This window comes from Parus major, chromosome 5, assembly GCF_001522545.3.
Source record: "Parus major isolate Abel chromosome 5, Parus_major1.1, whole genome shotgun sequence".
Lineage (NCBI taxonomy): Eukaryota > Metazoa > Chordata > Aves > Passeriformes > Paridae > Parus > Parus major.
In genome coordinates this window covers 6770428-6783037 of record NC_031774.1, presented here as the reverse complement: position 1 = coordinate 6783037, position 12610 = coordinate 6770428, and the positions used below count along the sequence as shown (strand labels likewise).

Genomic DNA, 12610 nt, shown 5'->3' with positions numbered 1-12610 from the left:
CACCCCCTCCAGCCGCAGCACAATTCCCACTTTCCCGGCCTGCAGCGGGATATGTTCCTGAAGGCCGAGCCCCTGATGCCTCCGTACGGTGTTGGGCCAGGAATGGCGCCCGCTGAGCTCCACCATGCCCAGCAATCCCAGATGCTGCACCAGCTCCTCCAGCAGCATGGAGCAGAGTAAGGCCTGGGAATGGCGGGGGTGAGGGAATGGGAGCTGGAGGTGTGTGGATTGCCTGGAGTGGGAGTTCGGTGGTAGGAACAAACAAGGGGAGATCTGTGGAAGGTTCCCTGCCCATGGCAGGGGGTTGGAACCGGATGAGCTTTAAGGTCTCCTCCAACCCAAACCATTCTGAGATTCTGTGGAATTAAAGATGTGGCTCAGCACATGAGTGACACAGACTCAGCAGTGTGAGAGAAGGTGGGGCAGCGCTATGGGAATGTTGTGTTTTCCATGTGAGATCCCAATTGTCCTGGTCACGGGTTGTGGGATTGTCACCTCCCGACTCTCCGTTCCCTGCTGAGCCTTCCCGCGGTATCCGCAGCCTCCCGGTGCATCCCGCCAAGAAGCGGAAACACTCCGAGTCCCCCCCCAACACCCTCAATGCCCAGATGCTCAACGGGCTGATCAAGCAGGAGCCGGGAATGGGATCCGTGCCGCTCAATCCCGATCGCGTCCAGACGCCTCCCTGGCACCAGCCGGGTGCGCTTTCGCCAGGTACCCCCGTTATCCCCTGAATTCCAACCCTGCTCCGACGGGCCAGGGGCCTGGGAGGAGGGAAGACCGTTGCCAACCTGTGGGATTCACCCCTGGCCTGCATCTGGTGCTGCTCTGGCAGTCAGGAGGGGAAGCTTTGGGCAGTGCCAGTCTCTTCCTTGGGCTCCCACCCCTCTGGATAATCGGCCCAGGGAGTAAAATCAGGATTTAATCCGTTTTAACGTTCTCCACAGGCCTGATTCAGGATAACGACAGCCTGAATGGCTCCTACCTGGATCCCAACTTCCAGTCCATCAAGTGGCAGCCACATCAGCAGAACAAGTGGGCAACTCTATACGATGCCAACTACAAGGAGCTGTGAGTAATTCCTTTGCCTCTGGAAAAAGTGGAATTCATATTCCTCGTGCAAGTGGCAAGCCTCTGGGGTTGGGAGCATCCCACTCAAAACATGGGATAAGGATCTCCCTTGGCTGGGCTTTGTGGTGAGGATAATGTTCCTCACTGCCCCTTTCCTACTGGGAATGTTACTCCTCTGCATTTTTTATGGATAATTAAGGAATAGCAGAAGGAATTTCACCGGCTTTGGTGACAATTCTGCAGCCACTCAGACCTCACTCACCATGGAGGGCTTTACTGGCAAATCCATCCTTGTCCTGAGGAATTTTGGGATGAGCAGCACCTTTTCCCCCTCCCTAGGTTCACCAGGATCCTGCATTTTAAATTTAGGATTGTGAATTCCTAGTGTGGGTGGCTGGAGGTCATCCAGAGCCACTTCAGGAGAGCTTGAGCAGCATGGAAAGGAGCTGGAGGAGTAGGAGTGGGAGTGGTTGTGGGGGTCAGAGGAGGAAGGGAAGAGAGGGAAGGGGTTTAGGAAATCTAGGAAGTGGTGGACAGGCCAGAGAGGAAGGTTGGGATGACCAAGACAGGGAAAGGAGAAGTGGGAAGGTGGGCTGGGAATTGAGGCAGGGGAGGGTGGAGACAGCACACCGGGAAAGAGGAGTGTTCAGGAGGAAACCACTCTGGATCCTCCCTGCATTCCTGGGAGGTGACAAAGAGCTGGCAAGCAGTGGGATGGCTTCCAGGAACCTCTCAGGGACCCTCTGTTCCCTCCCAATTCCCCCCCTCCTCTTTCCACACAGCCAGCTGGGGTCCTGTGGGGGACACAGAACAGGGAATGCTCCGGTGCCTGTGGATAACCCAGGACCTGGGAATGGGAGCCAAGGGCTCCAAGGGTGGGGGCAGAGTCACAGCTTTCCCATACAAATCTGCTCATCCAGTGTTTATCCCATCTTACATCGTGGTGCCAGGGAAAGGAATTCTCTGTTGGAGCTGGTTACCTCTTTTGGACTCTGTGGCTGTTCTCCCACCCTACAACAGGAGAGGGATAATTTGGGAAAGACAATTCCTTCTGGTTTACCTAGCCATTTCCATAAAGGAATATCAGCAGCCTCAAAGCCACCCTGCACCTTTCCCTGCTCTCCACCACCAGTTTGCTCTCTCTGGATGGTGGGATGGGGAAGGCTGAGCATCTCCCATGGATCCTGCCCCCAAAATCCCTCTTCCATGTGCAGGAATTCCACTGCCACCTCCTCTGACCTGTCTGGACACATCACCTCTTATCCTTTGGTTTTCCAGCCTTCCTTCTCACTGCTTCCTGCTCTGGGAAAATGATTTTCCATCCCAAACACATCACAGCTTGTCCCAGGCCACTTCCAGGCATTTCTATCCCAGTTCCAGAGATCCCAGATGGATTGGCAGAGACAAACTCCGTGGTATTTTCTGCTGGGAAGAAAGAAGTCCAGAGGAGTTGCTGGAGAACAAAACCAGCCTTGCTCTTCGGATCTTGGGATCACTTCCCTAATTCCTGCTTTCAGGGTTTAGAGTAAAAGCCAGATCAAACCCACTCCTGGGGCATTGAGGTCGTCATCCCGTTGTGTAAGGAATAAATTCCATTGAGGTGACTCCGTGGAGATTTGAGGAAACCACGTGGGCTTTGTTGTGGCGCTGGATTTGAGTGGAATTAAGGGTTAAAGGTTGATTAATTAATTTTTAGCTCCACGTTACCTCAGGGGACTCTTCCTGCTCCTGTGCAAGGTGGACCTACATCTCTTTTTAAATGGAATACCCCTTTATTCTCCTGGTGCAGCACTTTCCCAGGATAACAGATGAGAAACACACAAAAAAGTCCATCTTTCCTTGCTCCTATAATGGCATTTTTAAAGTTGGTTAATTCAAATTTGTCAGTTGGGAATTGTCTCCTTCCTTTCTGCTTTTGGGTGTCCTCAGCAAACGAGCATCATCCACATCCAGATCCATAATTATTCTCCCAATTTAGCTTCCAAGGAGCAGCCTTGGAACTTCATTCCCAGTCTGGTTTCTGCTGGAAGCTGTCCCCAGTCTCGATATGCTGTTTGAGTTCCCTGTGATCCAGGTGCCCAAAACCTTTTCACAGCCTCAGGAATGTGAATCATCTCAATTATCTGATTTTTCCTACTCTTGATCCTAAGAAAAGAGTCCAGGAAGGAGGTGAAGGAGGGAGAGCATGGGAAGCTGTCCAGGTTCTTACCAGATTTTTGGGAACGATTACAGGACAAAAAATACAATTAATGCTATTCCATGTTTGCCTCCCTTTGCACACAAAAAATTAGGTTCCATAAGGGGATGGGGTAGGGATTAGGTTCCATTCCAGGCTCATGTCTCAGGTTTTGCCAAGGAATCTGTGTTGTTGAAGGAGACAGAAATCCCTGGATTAATTTTATGGATAACATAGAATTTTTTTGGCCTTTTGCTCTGACTTTGTGGTTTTAGACTCAGTGAACTTTTCCAGGGATGAGCTGGTTTCCAGCAGCAGAGCCAAAGAGGCCTGGAACCGGGCAATTCCCTAATTTACTCCTGGGAGAAGGAGCCATTCATCTCCCTGACAGCGGGCTCCGATAAATTCCAGCTCCCTCCTCCTTCTCCCAGTTTGAGGGAAGGCAGCTGGGAATAGTGCAGCCCTTCATGGAAACATCTCCATGCTGAGGCCAGGGCCTTAGAGCTGGGAAACTGGGAAGGTGCTGTTCTTTTCCCATCCTGCAAGCTGGTGTTTTCTGGGGGCTAATCCTGGGGTTTTGGGGTTGCACCCTCTGGCTCGTAGAAGTGTCCGGATAAACAGCTCCAAACTTGGCTGTGCTGCACATCCTGGATCTCACCAAGGGAATGGAGACCAGTGGGATGTGGTCCAGACCTGCTGGGTGTGTTTTGGGATATGTGATACGGGGTGCTGGTGATGGATCATGGATGTATCCCGGGAAGATTAAGGGAATATGTAGTATGGGCACACAGGTGGGGCTGTGTGGGAAAGATGACAGTGTCCTGCTGCTCAGCTGGAGTTTGTGTCCTGGAAGCAAAAGAAATCAGGGATTGCATGGAATTAGGGAACGTTTTTGGATTAGGTTTTTGTTTTAGGAATGGTTTACATAAGAGGAAACCTGGAAGGGAGGGAGGGAGAAATGGGGGAACATGAGCATCCCTCTGCTGTCCTGCTCTTGGCAAAACCCCCATATAATTCCCTGTGGGAAGTTTGCAACCCCTCACCCTCACTGGGATCAGGAAAAACCTCGTCTGATCCTGCCCTTCTATCCTGCCTTAATCCACCCCTGTCAGTGGGGATGTTCAGGATCAAATAATCCATTTGACCCCAGACCTTTTATTCCTGACACTTTGCCCTTTGGCCCCTGCACTCTTCCTGGAAAAGCCAGCATGGAAAGCAGCTTCTTCCCTCTGGTCAATTCCAGTGCAGTGATCCCGATTTAGGGGATGCACCAGCCACAGCCATTGGGAAAATGGTAAAATCAGTGAAAAGGAGCCTCCGGAAGGGGATTGTGTAAGACCTGGAATTTCCAGAAGGCAGAGGAGGGGGAGCCTGCCTGTATCCCCTCTGTCAGCACACATTTAGCAGCCATCAGTTTTCCGGTTTGGGAAGCATCCATGGCTTGGAAGTTCAGACAGACCCTCCCTCTCCTTGGCTCTGCCAGTTAAAAACAGTGGGAAGACTGGTGAGCACTCAGGAGCCATAAAAACAGCCAGGAATGGCTTCACCTCCCTTGGGATGAGGGTGCTTGGGTCAGCTTCAGCTGCGTGTCCCAGTCAGGAATATTCAGATGGAGAATCCAGGGCTGAGGCTGGGAGGAGGTTGGGGAATTCCTCTCATGCCTCTGGGCTAAGGTAGTGCTCTGCTCCCACCGCCTGGTTTGTGTCTGGAGCACAGCACAGCATTCCCGACTCCCTGGGGCGTAAGGAGCGAGTAGTTCCTCGTGACCATCCCAGAATCACTCGTGGCAACCTGGAATCACCCCCAGCTCTCATCCACATGAACTCCTCAAGTGATTGCAGGGGGAGAATGGTTTTATTCCAGAAAAAAAGGAGAGATACCAGTGCAGAATCCTTATTGTCTGCTTCCCAGAGTCTCCAGAGTTCTGCCATATTCCTTACTGTCAGTCTGTCCAGCTCCCCTCCTGTTGCTCCAGGTGGAATCTGTGTCTGGAGGTCAGAAGAGGTTTGGTTTTGGGGGAAAAGTGCTCCATAGTTTTTAGCCTGAGATCCAGGGCTGGGCTGAGCTCCCTCTTTACCTCATCCCTGGTTCCTTAATTAAAAACAATGGGATTTGGGTGTTCTGTGGGATGAGATGCAGCTCCTTCCCCCCTTCCGAGGGCCCACCGGCACAGGACTGGGCATTATGGACGGTGAGGAAAATGGACTCACTGCAAAGGCCACATATTTTCCTGATTCCCATGGAAACCAGCCCATTAAGGAGATGTAGATTAAACCTTTCCAGCTGGTGTGTGTTCATGGTGCAGCCAGGACCCCTCCTCCTCCCCCCTCTCCTCCTCCTCCGGACCTGTCTGCTGGGAGCTGGAAGCTTTTCCGCAGCAGCCAGAGCAGGTGGTTGTGATTTCAGCAGGAATTTGGGATACAGGGGTGTACAGCCTGGTAGAAGGTGACACTGGGAATGCCACAAGGTGTGGGTCACTCTGAGCTGCTTCTCCCAGTGAGCCACATTAAAAGGATGCTCCAGGCTTTGGACAGACTTTGGACCTGGGATCTCCATATTCATTCCCAGTTGAATTGAAGGAGATGTAGAATGGTTTGGGTTGGAAGGCACCTTATGGATCATCCAGTAAAGATCCCTGGTCAGGGACACCTTCTGCTAGCCCACATTGCTCCAAGCCTTGTCCAGCCTGGCATGGAACACTTTGAGGGATGGGATATCCAGAGTTTCTGTGGGAAGTTCCTGGTCTCACCTGCTCTCTCTTCCCAGCCCGATGCTCACGTACCGCGTGGATGCCGACAAGGGCTTCAACTTCTCTGTGGGAGACGACGCCTTCGTGTGCCAGAAGAAGAACCACTTCCAGGTCACCGTGTACATCGGAATGCTCGGTGATCCCAAGTACGTGAAGACCCCCGAGGGCCTGAAACCCTTGGAATGCTTCTACCTGAAGCTGCACGGAGTGAAGGTACGCAGGAGCTGAGGGACCATGGTGAAGCCAGCTGGGAAAAGAGGGCTTGGGAGGTGGCTGGGAACAGGTAACCTCTTCATGTAGAAGAGGAATGTGTGGAATCACACAATCATGAAACTGGTTAGGTTGGAAAAGCCCTCTAGGATCATGGAGTCCAGCCCTTCCCTCAGCACTGCCAAGGCTGACATTAATCCACGTCCCCAAGTGCCACATCCACACAGCTTATAAATCCCTCTAGGAATGGTGACTGCCCTGGGAAGCCTGTTTCAATGTCTGACCACCCTTTCCATGAAGGAATTTTTCCCAATATGCAGTCTAAACATCCCCCGAGGCCATTGAAATACAAGCCCTGAGATGGGCTCAGTCTGGCTATCTTCAGGATTGCTTCCCACTCACCTTTGACTCCAGAGGGATAAAGGGATTTCGGGAAGATCCTTCCACCCTCAACTTTTTTGACATTTGGACAATGCCCACCCTCAGGCTGGGTGTCCCAAGTCCAATGTACCCAGTCATGGAAGGGTGGGTAGAGAGCTGGGAAGGAGGAGGTGGGAAGGGGAAGGTCTCTGTGCTCTCCACCACATTCCCAAATCCCTCTCTCCAGCTCGAGGCCTTGAACCAGTCCATCAACATCGAGCAGTCGCAGTCGGACCGCAGCAAACGGCCCTTCAACCCCGTCACGTGAGTATGTCCATGTGGGAATGAACATCCTGTGTTTCCAGAGAATAAGCAACAGCAGGAGAAGGTGGGGAAATGGTGGAGTTGGAGGTCTCCCACTTCACTGTGTGGGTGTCACTCTCTCCAGTTTTTCTCCTATTTTCCTCTCTTTGCATTCCCAACCCTGCTCTGCACCCAGTTCATAGACCTGCCATGGTGGAGCAGGCCAGGAGAAGGCCATTCCCAAGAAAGCCCTCCTTCTCCAGGCTGTGGCTCTAGCCTCTCCATACCTGCTTCCTCAGGGCTTGAAGAATGTGTTGCAGGTCCCACGATTGGACCAGTGTCCAGTTGGGAATGAGGGAGGAGTGTTGGTGGGTTCAAGGCCTCCAGGTGCAGGAAAACTGTGTACTTCCCCCCTAAGGAAGGAAGAGATAGGAGAGGAGTGGGAAAAGAGAGACACCATTCCCAGATAACCACCATCCTCACTCATTCCTTTGTTTTCCTTTCCTTCCAGGGTGAACCTGCCCCCGGAGCAGGTCACCAAGGTCACTGTGGGGCGGCTGCACTTCAGCGAGACCACGGCCAACAACATGAGGAAAAAAGGCAAACCCAACCCAGACCAGAGGTGAGGGAGGACACGGGGGCCTCTTCCAGAACATCCTGAGAATCCTGTGGATCTGCCCGTCCCTGGGTTGGGCAGAGTGGATGGAGTGGGATGTGGGAATAGGGCCTGGATTGCGGACACTAGAAGGGTGTCCCTGCTCTGGGAGGGGTTGGGGACACCCAGCACAAGGAGGTGCTGCAAGCCCACCGTGGTGCCCAGAGAGGATGGTGATCCACCTCTTCCCAGCACAGGCTGTGTCCCTGAGCTGTGTCCTCCTGCAGGTACTTCATGCTGGTGGTGGCCCTGCAGGCACATGCCCAGAACCAGAACTACACGCTGGCAGCTCACATCTCCGAGCGGATCATCGTCCGGGTAAATCCCCATCTCCTCCCTCTATCCACACTCCTTTGCTGCACCATCCTGGGCTGTTTCCCACATTCCACGTTCAGAAAACATGTGGATGTGGCACCTGAGGTCGTCGTTTAATGGTGAATGTGATGGTAGTGCTGGGTTGGCTTTGATGCTCTTTGTGGTCTTTTCCAAACTTGATTTCCCACCTCTCCCACCTCCTCCAGACTCTCCCTGCCTTGCTTTTCCTGTCTACACTTGGGTTCTGGCTACAGACTTTCCATACCTGGTTCAAGAACCTGTTACAGGAATCCCATTCTCCAAATGGGATCAGTGTCCAGTAGAACTGTTAGGAATGAGGGAAGAGTGTTGGAACTCTGCAGCAGGAACAAGAAGATGCAAAAATTGGAAAAAAAAAATTGGAAAATTGGGCACTTTCCCAGACCATCACATTTTCATGTCCTAAGGCAGAGGAGCAGGAAAAGAAAGGCACCATTCCCAGGCTCTTCCAGGGTTTTACAGGAGCACTCAGCTCCAAAACGTGAAAACAGGTAGTAAAACCCAAACAGGGACCTCAGACAACAAGTCCACAATGGATTAGGCAGCTTCCAGGATGTCCAGCACAGGATTTCAGGGAACTGCAGGTAGCCTGGAATGCTCTGAATTTGGGACCCAGGAGTGTCATCCATGTCACTTGGTTTCCTGCTGTCCTGAGTGGCTGGAACACTGATAGCTGGGGGTAACAGCTGAAGGAAGCAAGGATATTCCTTTAGGGGGAGGAGAGGAGCAGGAAGGGCCATCCTTCCCCATCTCTGCTTCCCACCACTCCCCTCCCTGCCTTTCAGTCTGTTGCTGTTTTCCCATTTCCCCACAGGCTTCCAACCCGGGGCAGTTTGAGAGTGACAGTGACGTGCTCTGGCAGCGGGCGCAGCTCCCAGACACCGTCTTCCACCACGGCCGCGTGGGAATCAACACGGACCGCCCGGATGAAGCCCTGGTGGTCCATGGCAATGTGAAGGTCATGGGGTCCCTGATGCACCCTTCGGATGCCCGAGTGAAAGAGGACATCCAGGAGGTGAGAACCTGGAAAACAGGGTGGGCTTGGGGTCACCAGGAGTCTGAAGAACTCAAATGATTCTTGTGGGTCTCCTTCAACTCAGGATATTCCATGATCCTATGACTGCAGAGTGGATGGGAAGTGCCTTAGGATTCTTTCTGTCTCAAACACAGCCAGTCCACCGTGTCTTAGGGAATATTGACTCTTCCAGTGTTAGCCAGAAGTGGCAAACAGTGGGAAAAAGGTGGAAAACAAGTGGAAAAAAGGTCAATATGGCAGGTACCACACCGGGCCTTGCCAGAGCCTGGGTGAGAGGCTTGGATCTGCTCTGAATTCCTCTCAGATGGATTTTCCTGTGCAGAAAAGCTGGATATAATGTCACCTATTTCTGGGAGCTGTCTCTTTCCTGTGTCTGATTCTGCAAGGAAACTCAGTCTCCTGATTTCCCCATCCAAGGATCTTGTCCCAACCTGGACATGAACCCCATTGTTTGTCCTTATGGCTGCTCAGAGCACAGTTCAGGGCTTAGGGTGATCTCCCACAGAAGATCACATGGGCCACAGTGGGTTGTCCTGCTTGGATGAAAAGTGGTGGGGATTTGAGAAGCAATATCCTGTTGGGAATTCCATGTGCCTGTTTTGTCCCAGGTGGACACCACAGAGCAGCTGAAGCGGATCTCCAGGATGAGGCTGGTGCACTACAGCTACAAACCCGAGTTTGCAGCCACAGTGGGCATTGACAGCACCTCTGAGACAGGTACATCCCACGGGAATATGCCTCTGACACAGGAATGTCCCACAGGAATTCCCTGCCTTTCCCAGGGACTGTACCGAGCTCTGTACCAGGGCAGCTCCCCAGGTATGGGGTGGGCAAGAAGGGCCTTTTAACCTCCCAAATTAAGGAATCTGATACAATTTCCTCTTTAGTGAGCAGGAGAGGAGGTGGCACTTCCCGCAGGGAGAAGGTTTCTCCAAGTACACTATGGTGGGGTGATGATCCCTATCCACAGAATTTGGGGAGCAGCCTTGTCTGACCATCATCTGCCCTTCAGGGTCTCCAAGGAGCCCTGCACAGCTCGGAATGAGGAGGGAACACCCCTGGTGTCACTCCCTGAGTATTCAGGGGGTGCAGGATGATCCCATCCCACTGTTCCACCTCCACACAGGTGTCATTGCTCAGGAAGTGAAGGAGATCCTCCCAGAAGCTGTGAAAGATACTGGGGACTTGGTCTTTTCCAATGGGAAAACCCTGGAGAACTTCCTGGTGGTGAACAAGGTTGGTGGCAGCCTGGGGGGCTGGGGATTCTGGCTCGAGGGAATCGTGGAGCTGGGTATGGGAGAGGGAAAGTGTGATGCCTGGGAAATGCTCCCAGATGAGTTTCAGAGCCAGCTGGTCTTCCAGAAGTCGGGAGCAGCCCTGGGTGGATATCAGACACTGGCAGGGAGGAACCAGCCTGATGCTGGTGAAATTTGGCAGCATCTCCCTTGGGAAGGGCTCCTTGTTGGCAGCTTCCTGCAGGGAGGCTCCCAGTCCTAATCTCCCTTTCCCAGATAAGATAAAGTGCTTATGTCAGGATAACCTGGAGCACCTGGTTTCCTGACCTTTCCCAGCCTGTGGCAGCCTGGTTGCTGCTCTGGGAATCGAGGGGACAGTCTCCCACAGCACTCATGGATCGTCCAGATCCAGGTGTGCCTCAGCCTGCTGGCCTGATTCCCTGACAGGAGCGGATCTTCATGGAGAACGTGGGAGCCGTGAAGGAGCTGTGCAAGCTCACGGATAACCTGGAGACACGGATCGATGAGCTGGAGAGGTGGAGCCACAAGCTGGCCAAGCTCAAGAGGCTGGACAGCATGAAGTCAACTGTGAGCTCTGGAGCCTTCAGGTACCCATGGAGCCACAGGGAGTGTCCCCTTTCATCCCAGGAATGGGAATCCCCCCTCCAAGGGGCATTGGATTGGGAACAGGGAGATGAAGAAGGAGTGGGATGTTGGCTGGTGTTGCTTGGCCTGGAGTGGATTCAAAGAGCTGAGCTTGGGGAAGTTTGGAATTCCCACAGGACCAGCCCAACTACACCCAGGATGGAATGGTTTCCATGTTTCCCTAAAGTCAGTTGCTTTCTCATGGCAAAGAGTTTCCCATACTTCCAAAATCTCCATCCTGACCCTGCCTATGCCGGTTTTGGGGCAGAGCACCAAAAGGGTTTGTGACTGTCACACCACAGAGAGGTCTTTTCCCTCCCAGAAAATCCTATTTTTGTCTGGGAATGGTTTGGAGAGCTATTCCTGCCCAGCTCCACTCCATTCCTCCTTTCTCCTTGCAGCCAAACTGGGAGCCAGTTCAGCCGGGCAGGAAGTGTGCCCCACAAAAAGAGACCCCACAAAGTAGCCAGCAAGGTAAGGGATGGATCCCAAAGGAATAGTGCTGGGAGCAGAGAAGGCTCAGCCTGAAGAAAAGGAGGATCAGGGGCAACCTCACTGTCCACAAATCCCTGGAAGGAGGTTGGAGCCAGGAGATCAGGCTCTCCTCCCTGGCTTATCCAAGAGGAAATGGCTTTAGGTTGTGCCAGGGGAGAGCTAGGCTGGATATTAGGAAAAATTTCTTCATGGAAAGGGCTGTCAGGCACTGGAGCGGGTGTGGAGTCCCCATTGCTGATGGGATTTAAAAACCATGTGGATGTGGCACTTGGGGACATGGATTAGTGGTGGCCTTGGCAGTGCTGGAGGAAGGGTTGGACTCCATCATCCTAGAGGGCTTTTCCAACCTCAGTTTTCCCATGATCTTCTGTTCTATCTCCTAATGGAGACATTAAATGACTTCTAAACTTGGGGAAGTCAGGTTTTTCAGGGAGGCAAGAAGAGAGCTGAGGATGGGCTGGGGGAGATCTGTGCAAGGACCAGAGCAGTGAGGGAGCTGAGCTGATCCAGGGGGTCCTGAGCTGATCCAGGATTTTTTCCCTCGCAGTCTCCGTCAGTTGTCCCGGAGCAGGCCTGCATCAGCCAGCGCTTCCTCCAGGGCACCATCATTGCCCTGGTCATCATCATGGCATTCAGGTGAGATCCCACTCCTGGGCTTCTGCATCTGCTCCCTCCAGCTCATCCCTTGGGGCTGGGCCATCCATGGGGTGTGCAGCAAGGGGCTGTGGATCTGCAGCTTCTTCCAGAGAATCCTGGAGTGCTTTAGGTTGAAAGAGACGTTGAAGTTTATCTGGTTCCAGTCCCCTGCCATGAGCTGGCAACTTCTGCTATCCCAGGTTGCTCCAATCTGACCTCAGGTGCTTCCAGGGATGGGGCATCCATCTCTCCTGGGCTGGAATCCCGTGGAAGCAGATTGATCCCATGCTGTATCCTTGATCCCTGCTCCTCCTTACCTGTCCTTATCTCTCTTTTCCAGTGTGGTGTCCATGTCCACGCTCTACGTGCTGAGCCTGCGCAGCGAGGAGGATCTCGTGGACATCGATGGGTGGGTATTTTGGGAATCGCTGGGAGGGATGAGGTCACCTGGGAGAGGCTGGAGCACAGAAACTGGGATTACTGAGCACAACTCCAGAGCTGCAAACCCTGCCAAGCACAGCCACACACCCCAGTGTGATGGCAGTTGAATTGAGCAAGAAGTGAGGGATAGAGAAGGAAAAGAGAATGTCCTGTTAGGATGTGCTGAATGTTCCTTGGATGCCTCAGCTGGACTAAAACAGCCTCATCCCACTGATGCACCAGGGCTGGATCAGCTTTGGGAGAT

The 12610-nt window shown here is 52.9% G+C and overlaps 1 protein-coding gene across 5 annotated transcripts in view; it reads left to right on the top strand.

The window, feature by feature from the left end:
- The window catches only part of MYRF (myelin regulatory factor), a 44177-nt gene that overhangs the window by 23889 nt on the left and 7678 nt on the right, over positions 1-12610 (top strand). For all 5 annotated transcript variants that reach the window (XM_033515049.1, XM_033515051.1, XM_033515050.1 and 2 more), the window contains exons 5-18: positions 1-176; positions 542-714; positions 948-1071; positions 6014-6209; positions 6814-6890; positions 7381-7491; positions 7752-7842; positions 8693-8893; positions 9523-9631; positions 10041-10150; positions 10597-10757; positions 11196-11268; positions 11837-11925; positions 12266-12334. The exon at positions 1-176 is cut by the window's left edge and continues 134 nt beyond it. In XM_033515049.1, the coding sequence (XP_033370940.1) occupies positions 1-176; positions 542-714; positions 948-1071; positions 6014-6209; positions 6814-6890; positions 7381-7491; positions 7752-7842; positions 8693-8893; positions 9523-9631; positions 10041-10150; positions 10597-10757; positions 11196-11268; positions 11837-11925; positions 12266-12334 (1760 nt within the window). The remainder of the gene's footprint in view (positions 177-541; positions 715-947; positions 1072-6013; positions 6210-6813; positions 6891-7380; positions 7492-7751; positions 7843-8692; positions 8894-9522; positions 9632-10040; positions 10151-10596; positions 10758-11195; positions 11269-11836; positions 11926-12265; positions 12335-12610) is intronic.